Here is a 20,649-nt window from a genome sequence, read left to right on the forward strand (position 1 = left end):
GGGATTGCATTGAATCTGTAGCTTGCTTTGGGTAATATAGTCATTTTCACAATGTTGATTCTTCCAATCCAAGAACATGGTATATCTCTCCTTCTGTTTGTATAGTCTTTAATTTCTTTCATCAGTGTTTTATAGTTTTCTGTATACGGTCTTTTGTCTCCTTAAGTAGGGTTATTCCTAGGTATTTTATTCTTTTCATTGTAATGGTAAATGGGAGTGTTTTCTTAATTTCCCTTTCAGATTTTTCATCATTAGTATATAGGAATGCAAGGGATTTCTGTGCATTAATTTTGTATCCTGCTACTTTACCAAATTCATTGATTAGTTCTAGTAGTTTTCTGGTGGCATCTTTAGAATTTTCTATGTATAGTATCATGTCATCTGCAAACAGTGACAGTTTTACTTCTTCCTTTCCAATTTGTATTCCTTTCTTTTTCTTCTCTGATTGCCATGGCTAGGACTTCCAAAACTATGTTGAATAGCAGTGGTGAGAGTGGACATCGTTGTCTTGTTCCCGATGTTAATGGAAATGCTTTCAGTTTTTCACCACTGAGTATGATGTTTGTCGTACATGGCCTTTATTATGTTGAGGTAAGTTCCCTCTATGCCCAGTTCCTGGAGAGTTTTTATCATAAGTGGGTATTGAATTTAGTCAAAAGCTTTTTCTGTATCTATTGAGATGATCATATGGTTTTTATTCCTTAATTTGTTAATATGGTGTTTCACATTGATTTGCTTATATTGAAGAATCCTCACATCCCTAGGATAAATCTCACTTGATCATGGTGTATGATCCTTTTAATATGTTGTTGGATTCTGTTTGCTAGTATTTTTTTCAGGATTTTTGCATCTATGTTAATCAGTGATGTTGGTCTATAATTTTCTTTTTTTGTGACATCTTTTTCTGGTTTTGGTATCAGGGTGATGGTGGTTTTGTAGAATGAATTTGGGAGTGTTCCTCCCTCTGCAATTTTTTGGAAAAGTTTGAGAAGGATCAGTGTTAGCTCTTCTCTAAATATTTGCTAGAATTCACCTGTGAAGCCATCTGGTCCTGGACTCTTGTGTGTTGGAAGATTTTTAATTACAGTTTCAATTTCATTACTTGTGATAGATCTGCTTATATTTTCTAATTCTTCCTGGTTCAGTCTTGGAAAATTATACCTTTCCAAGAATTTGTTCATTTCTTCGTGGTTGTCCATTTTATTGGCATATAGTTGTTTGTAGTAGTCTCTTATAATCCTTTGTATTTCTGCAGTGTCAGTTGTGATTTCTCCGTTTTCATTTCTAATTTTTATTGATTTGCGTCCTCTCCCTTTTTTTCTTGATGAGTCTGGCTAATGGTTTATCAGTTTTGTTTATCTTCTCAAAGAACAAGATTTTAGTTTTATTGGTCTTTGCTACTATTTTATTCATTTCTATTTCATTTATTTCTGCTCTGAGCTTTATGATTTCTTTCCTTCTACTGACTTTGGGTTTTCTCTGTTCTTCTTAGTTGCTTTAGGTGTAGGGTTAGATTGTTTATTTGAGATTTTTCTCATTTCTTGAGGTGAGATTGAAGTGCTATAAACTTCCCTCTTAGAACTGCTTTTGCTGCATCCCACAAGTTTTGGGTCGTTGTGTTTTCATTGTCATTTCTTTCTATGTATTTTTAAATTTCTTTTTTGATTTCTTCAGTGATCTCTTGGTTATGTAGTAGTGCACTGTTTAGCCTCCATGTATTTGTGTTTTTTACAGTTTTTTTTTTTTCCTGTAATTGATTTCCAATCTCATAGCATTGTGGTCAGAAAAGATGCTATTTCAATTTTCTTAAATTTTCCGAGGCTTGATTTGTGACCCAAGATGTGACCCAAGAATTTCCATGTGCACTTGAGAAGAAAGGGCATTCTGCCACTTTCAGATGGAATGTTCTATAAATATCTATTAAATCTAGCTGGTCTGTGGTGTCATTTAAAGCTTGTGTTTCCTTATTTATTTTCTGTTTGGATGATCTGTCCATTGGTGTAAGTGGGGTGTTAACGTCGCCTACTCTGATTGTGATACTGTCGATTTCCGCTTTCATTGTTGTTAGCATTCGCCTTATGTACTGAGGTGCTCCTATGTTGGGTGCGTAAACATTTATAATTGTTATATCTTCTTCATGGATCAATCCCTTGGTCATTATGTAGTGTCCTTCTTTGTCTCTTGTAATAGTCTTTATTTTAAAGTCTATTTTGTCTGATATGAGTATTGCTACTCCAGCTTTCTTTTGGTTTCCATTTGCATGGAATATCTTTCACTTTCAGTCTCTATACATCCCTAGGTCTGAAGTGGGCCTCTTGTAGACAGCATATATATGGGTCTTGTTTTTGTATCCATTCAGCCAGTCTGTATCTTTTGGTTGAGGTATTTAATCCATTTACATTCAAAGTTATTATCGATATGTATGTTCCTATTACCATTTTCTTAATTGTTTTGGGTTTGTTTTTGTGGGTCTTTTCCTTCTCTTGTGTTTCCTGCCTAGAGAAGTTCCTTTAGCATTTGTTGTAAAGCTGGTTTGGTGGTGCTGAACTCTCTCATCTTTTGCTTGACTGAAAAGCTTTTGATTTCTCCATTGAATCTGTATGAGATCCTTGCTTGGTACAGTGATCTTGGTTGTAGGTTTTTCTCTTTCATGACTTTAAATATATCCTGCCACTCCCTTCTGGCCTGCAGAGTTTCTGCTGAAAAATCAGCTGATAACCTTATGGGGATCCATTTGTATGTTATTTTTTGTTTTTCCCTTGCTGCTTTTAATAATTTTTCTTTGAATTTAATTTTTGTTAGTTTGATTAATATGTGTCTTGGTATGTTTCTCCTAGGGTTTATCCTATATAGGACTCTGTGCTTCCTGGACTTGGGTGACTATTTCCTTTCCCATGTTAGGGAAGTTTTCCCCTATAATCTCTTCAAATACTTTCTCAGGACGTTTCTTTTTCTCTTCCTCTTCTGGGACCCCTATAATTCGAATGTTAGTGCACTTAGTGTTGTCTCAGAGATTGTCTTCGATTCTTTTCATTATTTTTCCTTTATTCTGCTCCTTGTCAGTTATTTCCACCATTTTGTCTTCCAGCTCACTTATTTGTTCTTCTGCCTCAGATATTCTGTTATTGATTCCTTCTAGTGTATTTTCCATTTCAGTTGTTGTGTTGTTCATCTCTGTTTGTTTGTTCTTTAGTTCTTCTAGGTCTTTGTTAAACATTTCTTGTATTTTCTCAGTCTGTGCCTCCATTCTTTTTCCGAGATTCTGGATCATCTTTACTATCATTACTCTGAATTCTTTTTCAGGTATTTATTTCCTCTTCATTTATTTGGTCCTGTAGGTTTTTACCTTGCTCCTTCATCTGTGACATATTCTTTTGCTGTCTCTCTCTTTTTTTTTTTTTGGATGAGTGGGATTGTGTTCCTGTCCTTCTGAGTGTTTGGCCTGAGGATTCCAACAGTGGAGTTTCTAGGCTGTTGGGTAGACCTGGGTCTTTCTGCCAAGATGAGGACCTCCAGGAGGCCTCACTCTGATGAATATTTCCTGGAGTCTAAGGTTCTCTGTTAGTCCAGTGGTTCGGACTTGAAGCTCCCACCTCAGCAGCTTCAGCCTGACCCCTGGCTCATGAACCAAGATCCTACAAGCCATACGGGGTGCCAAAAAATAAAATAATAATAAGGAGAACAATAAAAAATAAAATTAGACTAGGAAACTAACAGGTATGTTGGAAAGAATATAAAAATAAAAATATAGATGAAACAACAACTGGAAGGTGAAACAAAACCACAATAGTAAAAAAGGAGAAGAAAAAAATGGGGGGGAAGGCCTTGCTGTGGAGGGTGAGGCCTAAGAAGGGGTGGGGTTTGGGTGGTGGGTGGGGCCTATACTTAGCACCCATGGGGCTGGAAAAGGCCCTGGGGGGTGTGGAGTGTGGAGCTTAGGCTCAACAGAACAGAAGGGGCCCAGGCGGGTCTCCTGCCTCTGGTCTCAGAGGGTGGGGGACTAGCCTGGGTGCTCATCAGGTTTCCCAGGCTCGAGTGGGTGGGGCAAACGTCCTCCACGCCTCTCCCACTCCTCAGGTCCTGGAGGGCCTCTCCCACCTGCCTCTCTTGTATATTGTGATGTAATTTCAAGCAGGGACTAAAGAAATTTTCAAAACTTTCCCAATATTTTTGAAAATGCCACATTTACACAGAATAGAAATTGTCAATCATTCAGGCTTTACTTGTCAGCATCTGGCTCACACTCTTCCCCAGTGTACTGAGTGAGGCTCAGCTATGAAGGCACAGCTATTTTGGCTCAACATGAGACATTCTGATGGGCAATAGTCACTTCACACTTACCTGCAGGGTTATTCCAGGTTCATTAGGCTGCAGTTTGAAATCTTCTACAGATTATCTGTGGTATGTGTTGTAGTGTGTTCATTCCTTTTTATTGATTGGCAGTCCTCTGCTGTATGGATATGCCAGAGTTTGCTTAACTGTTCATCTATTGCTGGACGTGTGGGTGGAGCCTAGGTTTTGGCTATTATAAATAAAGTTACACTGAACATTTGTGTACAACTCTTTGTCCGAACATATGCTTTCAAGTTTCAGCAAATTTGAAAAATTTTTAAGTTTCTGCCATGAGGAGATAATATTTTCACTTTCGAGATTGGCAGTATTTTTAAAAATTGTGAGTTTTGATGAGTATGTGTTGGGGGTAATGAGTACTCTTTAAACATGAGCAAACTGGGCCTATGGAGTGGTACAAATCTCTTCAAGGGCACCTTGATGGTACGTTAGAAAATAAAAATACATGCTTATCCTTTGTTTCTGAAATTCTCACAATTTGCTGAACTATTGGGAAAATTACCTTCTTCCTGCCTCTGTTACTCATAAGTATAAGGAGAATAATACATGATACATATCTCACACGGTTAGTATGTTATACATAGGATTATAGTAAGCATTAGAGTAATTAATTCATGAAAAATGTTTGCCATACCAAAAACTTCTTACTTATTATTTTTAGGATAACTTATAGGAATCTCTTGTTCAAAACTATCTTGTTAAATACATAGGGAATATATGTTTAAGGGTGTTTACTACAATAACATTGTTATAATGAAACATTGGAGATAATGCAAATGGCCTTCATAAGAGATTATTTAATCAGTTATGGTACATCTTAGGAGGTAACATACAGAAAGGATGGATGTGGATGCTGGAGAAGGATGGCTGATTCTAAATACTGCCTCAGTCCTTCCTACTTGTGAAGCTTGGTCCATTCCTTAGTCAATCGCTGTTCAACCATAAAAATGATGATAATAATACCCACTTTATAAAAGCTTTTGTAAGGAATCAGTATAAGTTGCTTAGAAGAAAACCAAGGCAGAGGGAGCGTCCCATAAATCCATAAATTGTAGTATCACCATGGCATATATGCACCTGTTATAAGAATAAGGCAGGTCTGCATGTGTTACCACAGGATACCCATTAGAGAAAAGTGTTTTTTTTTTCCCCTGTAGATATTGTATGATGGAGGCAGGTAAAATGTCCACTTCTATATTTTTAGACTTGGGTGTAAGTGTTCAAATGTGTCAAGTACTACTTTATTCTCTAATTATAGGAAGGGAACAATAGTTTTTAAAAAAATTTTATTGAAGTATAGTTGATTTACAATGTTGTGTTAGTTTCTGGATTACAACAAAGTGATCCAGTAATACATATATATATTCTTTTGTCAAATTTTTCATTATGGTTGATCACAGGATATTGAATATAGTTTAGGAAGGGAACAATAGTTAAGCATATTTTAAGTTTCTAATTCAGCTTTAAAAATTCTCATTACAAATGAAAATTTTAATATGTAAAATTAATCAACTCAACAGGAAAGAATAAAAATCAAAGTTAAAAGAAACTTCTTGGTCTTTGAGTACTTTATTTGAATTTGTGAATTTAAGAAACATATGTTATATATTTATGTACACAGGGAATAACAAAAGTTAAATGTTCTATTGAAAAGACAACTGTGACTGGCAATATTGAGTGATTGTCATTTTATAATATTTCTTTTACACTGAAATGCCTTAACATGAAAAGACAAAAATAGGAATGGTTATGCTAACAAATGCACTTTGTTTTCCATGCCTCTAAATCTCCTTAGGAGCATGAACTCCATATACATGTTGTCCAAAAGATATTCAAATAATTTTATGAAATAAACAAACTTGCAGCCTTACTCAGATTTAAAAAAGAAGTTGGTTTTCATTCATGTGGAAAAACCAAAAACAGAGCAAATGTGCATGCAAAGATAAATAAAAACACTGGCTGCTTCTCAGTAAAGGTGACAGTCTTGTCTTTCACACTAATTTATGTACGGTATAATAAGTAACCACTAAATGTAGTAGCAGGGGGAAATTTGGCTGGAATTGTTCCTTTTACAAGGTGCAACCACACTTCCTGCCCATAATTTAATTCTAATAAGGCATCCCCAGTCAAAACCCTATCACAGCATATCTCACTGTTAATACTTTCAGACTCAAATGCAAGCTTGTCTACTCCATCAACCACTAAAAATCCAGAGATATGAGCACTAAATGACTCAATGGTATACTTAAAAACATACACCCCAAGATAGGGGATTCTGAATTTTCCAGTTCTTGGAGTATATGAGGCTCCATAGTTGACATCCAAGTTATTAAATAAGATAGGACCAGGTGTAGTCATTCCATATGTATGAGATGCAAAAAATGCCACCATCGGTGCGTATCTGTAAGATCCTTTTGAAAAATCTGTTAGCGGAAAAAAATGGAAAGAGTTAATTTTCATGTTTTGATCTTGTTCTGTTTATATCTTTATCATTTTATCTCGGTTACAAAAAGCATTAGTAGAAGAAAAAAGGTCATTCATCAGACTTAACAAGGGCATATGTGTCTGGGTGTTTTCCCCTTTTCTTGCCTGAACTACCCAAAATTGCTTAGCCTCTCTGAGACTGTTTCTCCATTTAGATCAGGATAGAATGGTGGTAGTAACACTCAATACCTTCCTCATAGAAATGCCTCAGAGATTAATTTGCATGTTGCTTTGATCTCTCCAGAGATGAAGGAATTCAAAGCACTCTGATTATTATGGTATGTCAGAATGTTTTAAAGCCTCTTGCATGAATTAAAGCTGATATGATGCAGAAACAATTTTTGCAGCACCTTGTCAAACAGTTTCTAGAGGCTAAAACAGAAACCCAATGAAATTGTATGCACTATCGAGAAGTAGACAAAAGCAGTCTTCTATGTAATTAATGCCAAATGTACTTACAAAGGCTGAGATTTAAAAACAGACTAAAAAATTTACTCTTTATTATGCAGCGCACTATTAAGAAAAGCCTGATCTGCAACATACTTTTTTGCTGTCATTTTAAAGAGAATATATTTTAATCCCTGCACACATTTTCTTGTATAAAAATCAGAAATGGTACATTCTGGAAGTAAATCTATAGCAACCAATACTTACGAAAGTAAATGGGCAAAAAGGCACCTTTGTTCTACTCAATACATCTGAGCATGTTGTAACAGCCCTTAGCCAGTCAAAATGACACTGAACTTGACCTTCATAGAAGACATACTGCTATTCACTTATTATGGCTTCATTTAAAGGATCAGATCTGATATGAATCAAAGATGTATTCTTTAACAACTTGTTTGAGGAGAAAAAGTTTATACTAGTTCGACATATATATATGTATTTTCTTTTAAGATGCACTAGGAAAAAAATAAGTGGGGGGGGGGAATTTTCACTAAACTGCCTCTATTCTACCAATATTGACAATTTCAACTTGTGTATATCAATGAGTTTACCCGACAAAATCATGTATGTTATTCACTTAATTTGAGAAGTAAAAGGAATTAATCCTCGAGTCCAGATTAAGCAGGTCTAAACATTCATTCGTAAACAGTTCAAAAAATGTTTTTATGACATTGAGCAAATCCAAGGACGCGTGTACTTTTTTACCTGGAGCTAAAGCATTTTCTTCCACCACCTTGACAGTACAGTTGTCACCAGTAAAAGGATGTCGGCAAGCACAGATAAAGCTAGTTCTTCCATTTATACATGTGCCCCCATTCTGGCATGGGGATCTACTACAGTCTGAATACTCCTCTGTTACTGAAAAAGAATCAAGATAAAAGAGGGTAAAAGTGACCTGTTTTCCTGTTGATCTCAAATCATAGTTTGCAGCAGAATTAGAATTAAGGAAAATGCATTCCCAGGCCCAGGACACCCACCAATGTAATCATGGGACTTCATACAAATCTCTGAACTACCTGAGCAGCTTCTTCTGAAGCCCTTTCCTGCTTTTTGGAAGTGGGACTAATTCTGTGATTCACTGCATTTATGTGTGGTAAATATTAAGATTTTGGTCAACTGTAGAACAGATAGACTATCTGGACACACAATCATGTATATTTGGAACCAGTACATGACAAAAGTAATATTTCAAATCATTGGAGAAAAAAAAGTCTATTCAATAAATGGTGCTAAGCTAATTGGATATCCATAAAAATATAAATTCCATGTGTGTAAAAATACTAAATGTGAAAAAAACATATGATTGCATTACAATCAAATAAAAGGAATATCTTTATTGAGCTTTAAAATTTTGGAAAGCTCTTTCAACACAAACAAAATAAACAAAACCCAGAGGCCATAAAAGAAAAATCCTGACATTTGACCACCTAAGAATTAAAACTCATTTGCAATGAAAACCACCCATTATTGAATTTCAAAGTGCCAGATTAAGAGAAACTATTTTTTTTTAACAGCTACAACAAGGTAATGACTAATTATAGCAAATGAAAACTTCTGACTAATCCAAAAGAAAAAGTATGTAAACCTGTAAAAATAGTGAAAAGTGGGCAAATAATATGAACTGGCAAATCATTGAACAAAAACTACAAAAGCTCATTAAAATTTTCAAAACTTATTCAACCTCACTACTAATTAAGGAATAACAAATTACCACCAACAACATTTTATCAGGTGGCAACATTTAAAAACAAAATAATCATGCAATATGAAGGAAAATGGGCATTCTCATACAATGTTGGTTAGAGCTTATATTGTTGGAACCTTCGAATAGGAGGACAATTTGACCATATTTGACAGAATTAAAAAGGTTCTTTCGCTTTGGAGTCAGAAATTTCTCCTGGCCAGAATATATATTCCAGATACCCTTGCATATGTATACAAAGATAATTATTCAAGAAAGTTCTTTATGATATTACTTGCACTAGTGAAAAATTGTAGGACACCTACATGACCATTGATGAGGGACTTATTAAATGAATTTATAGTATCTTTTCATCAAGGAATATTAGACAGCAGTAAAAGAGTGGGGTAAATCCCCAATATGTTTGATTTGCTGAAGACGGCAAGTTTCAGTTCACTTATTAGGTATAGAATAATTTCAGTTATTTAGGAAGCCTCAAATTATGAATATGGTTATTAACATAATTCATAATTATGTGGAGAGAAAAGGTTGGAAGAATACATTACTAGCCACAGTTACCACTATGGCTCCACCTTGTGGAAATAATGTAAACAGTTTACAATTCACTCATTTCAAATCATGGTCACTGATGATTTTCAAATTTAGGGTTATTTGTTTTAACATTTGTCTCAAGAGTGAGATCTAAAAATATTTTAAATAATTCTACCTCATATTTAGTAATTCGAATTCATATAAAATGTGACCAAACTGCATGCCTGTATAATTAGAATTAAAAAACTTTTTTTGAAGTGTAGTTGATTTACAGTGTTATGTTATTAGTTTCAGGTGTACAATATAATGATGCAATATTTTAACAAACTACTCCATTTAAAGTTATGATAAAATATTGACTATATTCCTATTTTGAGAAAAATATTTAATGGATCAGTGTCAAGTACAGAGCCTTGTAACATACAACCAAAGATTGGTTGGCACTGATTTGTCAGTTGAAACTATTTGAATTTCATTATGCAACCAGCTACAAATCTACTTTTGTATATCATCTGACTCATATTTTTTTTACTTTATTACTAAAATACTTTAAAAATGGTTAGCTACCTTTATAATAAGTTCCTGTACATATTTGTGCTCAATAGGCAATTTCTTCTTGAATTAACAGTAAAAATCAGACTCCAATAAAGCATCATTTTCTTTTTGACATCTTTCCTCATCCCTTTTGATAGAATTAATTGTATGCATTCTCTTATTTGTTGTCTGATGCTCTGAAGTGCTGTTGAATTTATCATACCCTACTGTAATTGCTCACTTGTCCTTACTTCCAATGAGTGTGGGCTTTTGTGAGGTGAGGGCTCAGGTCCTCCATTTCTTAAACTTTGTGTCACTATTGACTAGCACAGTGCCTGACATATAGAAGTGCTAAATTGCCTTTCTAAAGATGAATGAACAAATCAATGGAAGATGGAGTAGATGACCTCATCCTTAATCTAATACTCTTATCCCTTCATCACATGTTCTAAAACATCATGCAGAGTTCAATGCTATGATGTCACTGGCATGTTTTTCTAGAGACGTAGAATTATTTCAAGCAAACTTTCCACAACTTCTACCTTGGGCTTCCATGACCTCTTAAACTCCTTCCAGTCCATTTATTTTCTTTGTTGGAGGTCGTACGATTAGTTAAGTTCTGCCAACTCAACATTCTACTATCTTGTGCAAAAAGCATAACTAATCTTTTAATATTCATTTCTCTGCTCTGAACATGACTAAAATTCTTTTACCACTGTCTTGGAATGTTTCATAAGTCTCAATTTGTTCTGATCTTTGCTTTCTGTGCCCTAATACGTGCTCAAGTTACACTTTTCTATTAATCCTACTTCCATATTTCATAAATATTCATGTTAAATTTGAACTGACTGAAGAGCTCCTTAACATTTTCAAAGCACTGTCTTTGCCAGTATTTACCATTCTTTATTTTAATTACTTGCTTAATGTCTGAACTCCGTGAGAAGAGGGATTGTGTTGAATTTACCACTCTGTCCACTCAACTTTTCTTGGCGCTCATTCAGCACTTATTCAATAGGTATTCAATGAATAAAATGAAAGGGCACTTTATATTGATGTCTTCTATTTTTATTTATAGTAACCCTAACATGTCATATATAATACGTTTTATGTAACATAAGTTTTTTCTTAATCACTTATTTAAATTATTTTTAAATTTGTAAAGCTTAGTTCTATTTTAGCATCAGTATTTTATTTTTTTATTTCTTCATTTAAACAGTAACGTTGTAGAGAGCAGATAACTCTGATCTCTGCTTAGGGCAGAATGAAGTTTGCAACAGGTTAGTGAGGAGACCTATCACTGCCTCTGGGTGAGTTTTGTCATACATAGAGGAAAACGTTATACAAATCCACCAGTATCTGCTCTAGATACTGTATCCACACAACATTAGAACTTTTCTTTATCTTTCGTCCTGATGCCAATGCTCTCTAACATGTTTTCACCCTCATACCAATGGATACATTAATTTTCAATGCTATTCTGTTGCATCATTTATCAAAATTATACCTATCAAATAATACTTATCCTTCCATTGCGCTAAAAATACTTCATATGTCCCTTTTCAACAACTTCTAGAAATGTGAACAGTTGTTTATATTAAATTTTCAAATTCATTGCTCTAATCACTCATATTCTGTTCATTGGTGTGTAGACAGATGGCAATATTGTCTCCAACCATCTTTACTACTTTTCCTTCAATTGTCAGTTTTAATTTTTGTTCTTCTTTTTAAATCGCATCTGTTGTTCTTGATATTGTTTCTGGAATCTTTTTTCTCAGCCTTTCAAATATAATTTAAAGCTCATTTAATCATATCAGCAATCTTTACCAAATGAAGTAGCCCTGTCCCAGATGATTTATTATAACCCTTGTCATTAAACTATTTTCATTTATCTTAAGCCATGACCCAGAAAATTTAATGTTTTTTATTTGATGTTATCATGTTTTGCCTTTTTCTTATAATCTTCAATCAAAAGAAGTATGAAAAGTGGCAAATATATTGAAATATGCTCAACAATGTTAGTCATTAGGAAAATGCAAAATAAAATCACACTTAGATATAGTAATACACTTATTAAAATGGTAAAATAAACAAAATTGACAGTGCCAAGTGCTGACAAGGTTGCGGAGCAATTAGAATTCTCATACATTACTCATGGAAATAGCAAGTGATTGGCCTGTCCTTATAAAGTTAAAACTGTACTTATCTTACAACCAAGCTATGCTACTGGTACATATTAGCTCAAGAGAAATGAAAACATATGTGTACACAAAAACCTTTATGTGAATGTTTATAGCAGCTTTATTCAGAATCACCTCAAACTGAAAACAGCCAACATATCCTTCAACTACTAAATGGGTAAACAAACTGTAGTACAGCCATACACAATGGACTACTACTTGGTAATGAAGAGGAATATATGCAACAACATGGATGGATCTCAAACATATTATACTAAGTGAAAGAAGCCAGACTCAAAAGCTTACACACAGTGTATGATTTAATACACTTTGAAAATGTAAGGGAAGAAAACAGATCACTGGTTGCCAGTGGCTGGGAGTGGAGGTAGGGTTTGACTACAAAGTTACATAAGAGAATTTTGGGGGGTGATAGAACTGTACTTCATCTTCATTGTTGTGGTGATTGCATGACTACACATCCGTCCGAATTCATAGACTGCACATCAAAAACAGTGACTTGAACTCTATGTAAATTATACCATAAAAAAACAAACCTCTCCCCAATATTTTTACTTCTATTATTTTGTTTGCACAGGTCTCCTACATCACTATGTCTTCTTGTCTTTTTCTTTTTCTTATAGACTTTGAGTTCAGAGAATCACGCACTTTCCTTGTTCTGATGGTTCTGATTACTCCTCCCCCAACCCCCGTGCTCTCTTCAAATAAAGGAAATCTCCGTGTTTCTGTCTTCAGTTCAGTTCTTTTTCTTTAGCTACCTAATTCACTTCTTTGCCCTCAGATATCACTTCTGTGCAATAATTTCCACTTTTTATCTACAAACCCTCTTTTGGTTCCAGACCTACATTTGTAAATGACTTCTGGACATTTCTATAGGGAGAAGAGATCTTTAAACTCATGTATCACAGAATAAACTTCTCTTCCTGTGTACAACTGTACTTCCTCCTTAACCTTCCTATTTCCATTAATGGAATGACCAACTTCCCATCACTGATGCTTTATTTAAACTTTGGTGTTATTCTTTATTCTAAGAGTTTGTATTTTCAATTAGCTGTTTTCTACTGAATATATATTCGCTTTTAACTAACATTCCTAGTTTCCATTTTGTTCCTTTCTCTATCATTATTTGAAGTCTTAATCTATTCAAGCCAGGGCTGCTGTAATAATTTTCTAACTGATCCGCGGAAGAACTCAAAATAAATCTTAATAATGCACATACGAGGTGATGTCATACTCCTGCTCAAAAATGTTTAATTGTTAACAATAGGATGAATTTAAACATACTCAACACAGTGTGTAAACGGTTGATTGAATAAATGCTCAGCCCAAAGCTACCTCTTCCATGAGATTTGTCCAAACATCCAGTTCTCAATAAGACACGAAACTCTTATGATAATGAACTCCTATAACATTCATTTAGTGCTTAGTATATGCTGTGGCATGTTTCTTTTCTTTCACATTCAAAACAGCTTTATAACAGCATAGTGTTCAAAAGCACATGGAAAACATTTTGAAACATAAAACATAACAACCAAATATCACATTACTCTATAGGTACATCTTCCACTGTCAACTTTTGTTACAACAAAATAACAAAGTTTCCATTATATCCCCAGTTGCCTGCAGAATTCACTATTTTTCCCACAGTTGAAGCCTATCCCACCATCTTATTTAATAATACTGCACTTGGCTCCCAACACACTCAGCACATCCCACAAAACTCTGCTTCTCTACCTTTCTCTGCTTTTTCTTTTATGCATAATATTTATCACCTTTTAACATACTATGTAATTTACATTTTTACTTATGTTTTTGTTCTCTATCCTTGCTAGAGTGTAAACTCCAAGAAGATAGAATTTTTAAAAAATGTTATGATGTATCCAAAGCATCTATAACAATACCTGATTTTATAGGCACAATATTTGTGCTGATGCCTCTCGAATCTAAATATCCATGAAAAATTTTAAATTTAACGCTTGCTTAGGATTATAAAGCCTAGAAAAAAGTTCTTAAAGGACTGTTGATTAACTATAAAAATTGATTTCCTTTTTTGTAAAAGTTAGATGTGTATTTTAATTCCTATATGACTCTGGCACAGTGACACACAATAACTTTCTTTCACTGATTTCTTTAGCTGTCCAGACACTGTGTAATAATTTTTCTGGTAATTTGTTCGAGAGGTGAAGAGACTTGAGTTTTCATTAATCCAGAGTATCAACAAAGTGCCATGTGATATTTTCCCCTAAAACAATGATATTCAAAATAAACAGCTTTGAATAATTCAAATTAAATTTATAAGAAAATACTTATTATTTCCATTCAGATCCACTTTGAGGCTGTGTATAGTAAAACTGGCAATTACAACTTTTAGGGTATGTTTTTCAAATTTCATACGCAGTTAATATACGGCAGAGCTATTTTTTTATGCTGCAAGTTTTTTGTCAAGATGCGAGTATCATGTCCACTCAGACTGCTGTTCCACATGGTCACAATCTGTGATTTAATTATCCCAGCACATTCTTTTTCATGCTTGATAATCAATACAGCACAAAATAATACTATCATGTGCAATTTTGAACTTATAGTGTTGTCAGGGACTGGTAGAAAGACATCGATTCAGTGTATTTAATTACAGACCAGTTAATAATCAAATTTGGTGTCAAAACTTTGGTGTCAAAGAAACAGTCTTGTTGAGAAATAGCTCCCGTGATTCTTGTTAGAAAATGCATCCCAGCATATGCAGTGACCATTTCCTTTTTACTGTCAGACCATGTGTCATAAATTTTGGTTCAGATGTGAGTGTCAGGTGCATGAGTTTCTGACTGTTCACCATAGGTACCATGGTCACTTTATTGCAAGACATGAAGCAGGAAAGGATTGTTAATTTTGTCAGCATCCTCTCTTCAACTGTCATCCTTCCATACAAAGGGGCATCCTCTGGAAAACTAGGGGAGTCTTTTCTTCTCCCAGGGAACAATGAACAAAAACTAGTTCATTTAATATTCTTTTCAATACTGATATGTTTTATTGACACAAACTGGGGAGGCTGTCCCCAGAAGACAGGTTTGCTAACCAACTCTGACACAAAGAATATCTTTAATATCATGAGCAGAAAAGAGTCAATATAACAGGCCTGAGACTGCTGCCTTTAGAAAGGCTGACTTGCAAGGATTTTCCCTTGATCTGTGCCTGGGAACTTGGCTTGTCTCTATTCTCTAACTATTTAAAAAGTGTCTTTTGCAGTGCCCTGACTCTTCAGACAAGCTATATGGTTTATGCTGAACGTCTACTTTCCTTTTAGAGTATGGAGTTTTGGTATGTGCTCAACAGAGGGTACCTACGTGACCAGCCCTATTATGGAGTGAATGTTTGTGTCCCCCAAAAACTCATAGGTGGAATTCCTAACTCCCCAGGTGATGGTACTAGGAGGTGGGGCCTGTGGGAGGTATTTAGGTCATTTAGGTAGTTAGGGTGGTGCCTTCACGAATAGGATTAGTGCCCTTTTAAAAGGGACCCCAGAGAACTCTCTCACTCCTTCCCTTTCTGCCATGTGAGAATAAAACAAGAAGTTGACAGTCTGCAATCCAGAAGAGGGCTCTCATCAGAACCTGACCATGCCAGCCTGATCTCAAAACTGTGAGAAGTGAATTTCTCTTGACTATAAGCCACTTTATCTATGGTACATTGTTATAGCAGTGTAAGCCCCAATAAAACCCTTGAGAGCTTAATATCTGATGGTCTTCTCTGGGCAGAAAAATTGCACACATGTGACTGCATTTTTTGGTGACTGGAAAACAGAACACATAGAAGTACACCCCCTCATGGGAGGGAGAGAGCATAAGAAAGCCTATGCATGGATTTCTCCAGACTCCGCCTGGGTCTTTCCCCCTTGCTGATCCTATCATCTATTATTTCACTATAATAATCCTTAGCTGTGTGTATAACTAAATGCTGAGTCCCATGAATGCTTCTAGCATAGCAAGCTTGTGTGTCATTTTGGATACCTTATAGAACACATCGTAAACTCAATTCAAGTAGCTATCCTTCAAAATTTAATTAGCTTATATTCAATATTTTGTATAGAAGTCAACTTATCCTGAGGTATATGTGAGAATGTTTATTTCTTATGATATGGAAAAGCATATAAAGAGCTGAAATACCTTAGAAAAAACTCTTGTTAACACTTCTGTGGATATTTTTTAGTGCTTGTCAGTACCCATGCATTTTTATACATTTAAGCCTTTATATTTTTAATCCTGTTCTTTTTGATTTATTATGTGGTAAGCATAAGCTCATTTATCAACATATGCTGATTTTAAAACACAGTGACATAAATTAAAGATGGAACAATGGAATACGATGAGCATTTAAATTACGTTGCTACATGGAAATAATTACATATCAAATATTAAGTGAAAATTTTAGAGAAAATAAAATATAAACATCGAATATAGCTGAGAAAATTGTATCATATAATCCTAACTACCTCAATAATACACTGTATGAAAGTTGATTTCTTTGATTCTCAAACTTTGTAAGGTAGATATGTTATTCTAATTTTATAAATGAGGAAAGTAAGTTTTAGAAAAATAAATGACTTTTACAAATAAACACATTGCTAGGCAGGACTTAAACTTTGTTTTCCTGATTCCAAGTTCAGTGCTTCTTAGTCATCACAACTGCCTCTGTGCTGTGTCACAAAATTTAGAAATGGTTTTAAAGTGATGTAAGACAGTAAAATATTCACTAGGTTCTTATTTTTTCTTTTAAATTGCTTATATTCACAGAAATGATAATTTTTAAAGTTGCATTTGGTATACTGCCAAATCTGTTACAGAACGTATTCTTTCTTAAGAAGAGTAGTTAAAGTGACAGTGATGAATAAAAGAGGTTTATTAAGGAGAGTTAAATATACTTGGTAAATACTGGAGGAACGGTTAAAATAAAAAGTCAGTGGTCTCACGAGCAGAAGGCGCATCGTCAGCCATGCTGCTGACATTGTTACAACAATTCAATTCAGGATTCAGCTCCTCTTGCAAGGCAAGCAGCCCGACCTGCTCTGCGGGGACAAATCTGCCAATTGCTCCACAAACAAATCTTCAAAGAGGAAATAAAATCCTCTTGGTGTCTACTGGACTTTTGTTTAGAAACAAATATTTAGGGATTCAACCAGAACAGTTTATCAGAATTGGCCTGAGAGGAATCATAATTAGCATAACTGGATGTGGGAATGGCTCAGAAGAAAGTGATATGGAAGAGAACTCTGAATGTTACCTCCCACTGCATCAGCTCAGAGGAGATATGGTGAACAAGTGATGCCAACTTTCAATGACAACTGCCCACTGGCCATTAACACAGAAAAGCTAAACTGAAAAGTAGCCTTTTTACTTCCTTCTGGTCAACGCAGAAACAAGTGGTAATGTTTGGGTCCTCAAGAAAGCAAACTCCCTGGGAATATCTACGGAATATTCAGATATGGCCAGACTCTGAGATAGATATGATTCGTCAAACACAAGCAGAAGGAAGAGAAAGGCAGGTGAATAGACTTCTCAATCTACTTCAGTACAGTAGTTGAGCGGAGCCCTGAGTCCAAAAGACCAGGAGTCAGGCTCCATCACGTACTAGTTGCATGACCTTAGGCAGGATCCCTTAGGCCATCTCTCTAAGGGTTAGTTTACTCACCTTCAAAATAAGAATAATGATGGCTACCTCGCAGATATTAAATGAAAGAACATATGTAGTATAATTTGTACAGTACCTGGGATGTAGTAAGTGTTAATACATGGTGTCCAATATTACATCATTATAGTATTACTATTATTAGGCTTCAAAGGAGGTTATCAGTTATTAAAATTAAGATTACACAGAAAGAGACTCACAGACATAGAAAACAAACTTATGGTTACCAAAGGGGAAAGGGGGAGGGAGGGGGGATAAATGAGGAGGTTGAGATTAACATATACACACTACTCTATATAAAACAGACAAACAGGGCTTCCTTGGTGGCACAGTGGTTGAGAATCTGCCCGCTAATGCAGGGGACGCGGGTTCGAGCCCTGGTCTGGGAGGATCCCAAATGCCGTGGAGCAACTGGGCCCGTGAGCCACAACTACTGAGCCTGCGTGTATGGAGCCTGTGCTCCGCAACAAGAGAGGCCGCGATAGTGAGAGGCCCGCGCACCGCGATGAAGAGTGGCCCCCGCTTGCCACAGCTAGAGAAAGCCCTCGCACAGAAACGAAGACCCAACACAGCAAAAATAACTGAATAAATTAATAAACTCCTACCCCCAACATCTTAAAAAAAAACAAAATAAAAACCCAGACAAACAACAAGGACCTACTGTATAGCACAGGGAACTCTACTCAACATTTTGTAATAACCTATAAGGGAAAAGAATCTAAAAAAGAATATATATGTATAACCATATAACTGAATCACTGTGCTGTACACCTGAAACTAACACTATATTATAAATCGACTATACTTCAATTTAGAAAAAGAAAAAAAAAGATTAAATTTTAAAAACTATGTTTCTGTGTTTTTTCTTTCTACAAACTGCATTTATTCTGCAAATGATAGTGGCTATAATCTGAATAATATTATTGTGAGATTTGTAAGATCGTGATAAATTACCTTCTGGTGTTAGGTAGGGGAGTAATGTGGCCAGACAGTATTTACAGTATCATAGCAAAGGCCGAAGGAAGCACAGCCAAATTTAACTAGTGTGTCCGTGTGTCTCACAGTTGGTATCAAAGGAAGTAGTTTATTTTGCAATTGGTTTATTCTTAGAGGAGAATTTAGCCTGAGTCCACTGGTTTCATCATCTTGCATAGGCTTTACCTGCTCAGCTGTTCAATGAATACCGTCAGTTTTATGACCCATAGAAGCAGAGCCGGCTTAAAGAGCACGCGTATCTACGCATCCACTTGAAAGGGCCTCACACATTTTTGTTGCTGATCCTGCGGTACAGTGAATGTATCTGCCCCACATATGAAATTAGGCCAATATACCTTTATTGCCCTGATATCATTATGGGTTATCTTTACAAAGATAAAATAAAGAACTTTTAATTAATTATTAACTTGAGGCCTATAAAAATTCTACTTACAGTAAATAAAGGAACAAGAAACAATTAGATCAAGGCATCATTAAAAAGAGAATCAGTACTAAGTTAATTATTAGCCCATTAAGCCCAATATTGAGTCAACTTGATGTAAATGTCTCAATGCAATTTTTATAAGCTCCTAACATGCATTCTTTCTACTCTGAAAGTTTATTAGTTCTTATGTTCTACTGAGTCTCTTAACTCAATTAATTTTGAAGCTATTTAAATTTATACTTACTGTAGAGATACGGGTACTTTTTGGTTTAAGGAAAAAAGAATGACCCAGTTTGCCTGGTGTATTATCACATATCCTGCAGAGTTTAACTGAAACTCATTTGCAGTGTCCACAAGAGGACCAAGGATTAAAGTAGTTTGGAGAAAGAACAACTCAATATTTTTCCTAAAATGATTATTGTAAGAACATCTTGTACTGAAATACTACTTTTCTCTTGGAAACATGTAAGCCTAAATAATTTGTTCTGTGATCCCACATGGTAAGATTAGTCCTCCTGGGTCAGATTAATTTGGAAGGAGTCATAAATAAATACAATAGCTTAAATAGTCAAGAGACAACTCAACTTTGTATTATTCTGTGATTTTTCGTATTCTCTGAACATTCAGAGATTAAACATGAAGGGTCATGTTAAGCTAGGATAATGATTACCCTTTTGTAATGAAAAAGCAATAAAATTCAAAATTCATCCAAATGAGTGTATATTTTAACAGCAGACTCATATGAGAGGTTCACTGTATTTCTTTTAATAAGAGTCCGTAGCTATTCTTTTCATTGTGGAAAGATTATTTAATATTACTCATATGCCAGACATCTTAATAAAACACTTCTTTCATACAGAGAGACTATTAAGTAGTTTATATGCACTACACTAAGTTCCTCTTTCCTCCCAAATGTATGCTTCTCTGGTGTTTACAACATCTGTCCATGGTACTTCTACCCTCTCATTTCCCAAATGCAAAACCGCAGAATATTCTAGATCTCTCCCCTCCCCAAGTGCTGTGTAGTGTATTCAGGCTGTGAAAAGCTCATGTTTTTTTTACAGCAATCCAGTCTGCAACATATTTCTACTAATGAGCTCAGAAAAATACCTACTGCAATCCCATCTCATAAAAGGAAGAAGCCGAGACCCAGAGAGGGGAATTACTCAAGGCTGCACAGAAACATACAGAAATAACTAGGACCAGAATCATGACTTGTTGTTCCTTAGACCATTAATTTTCCCACAATCTTTCTGTTTCTGTTGATATTACTTTCATGATACTATTCATACTCATCTCCTCTGATG

General features: G+C 35.1%; 1 protein-coding gene across 2 annotated transcripts in view; it reads right to left on the minus strand.

Annotated features, from left to right (window-relative positions):
- Positions 1-5,900: 5,900 nt before the first annotated feature.
- The window catches only part of MMRN1 (multimerin 1), a 66,151-nt gene continuing 51,402 nt past the window's right edge, over positions 5,901-20,649 (minus strand). For both annotated transcript variants that reach the window (XM_024736159.1, XM_024736158.1), the window contains 2 exons: positions 7,987-8,139; positions 5,901-6,773 (listed from right to left, as the gene is read on the minus strand). In XM_024736159.1, the coding sequence (XP_024591927.1) occupies positions 6,352-6,773; positions 7,987-8,139 (575 nt within the window). In that variant the 3' untranslated portion in view covers positions 5,901-6,351. The remainder of the gene's footprint in view (positions 6,774-7,986; positions 8,140-20,649) is intronic.

This window comes from Neophocaena asiaeorientalis, unplaced genomic scaffold, assembly GCF_003031525.2.
Source record: "Neophocaena asiaeorientalis asiaeorientalis breed wild unplaced genomic scaffold, Neophocaena_asiaeorientalis_V1.1 scaffold7, whole genome shotgun sequence".
Classification (NCBI taxonomy): domain Eukaryota; kingdom Metazoa; phylum Chordata; class Mammalia; order Artiodactyla; family Phocoenidae; genus Neophocaena; species Neophocaena asiaeorientalis.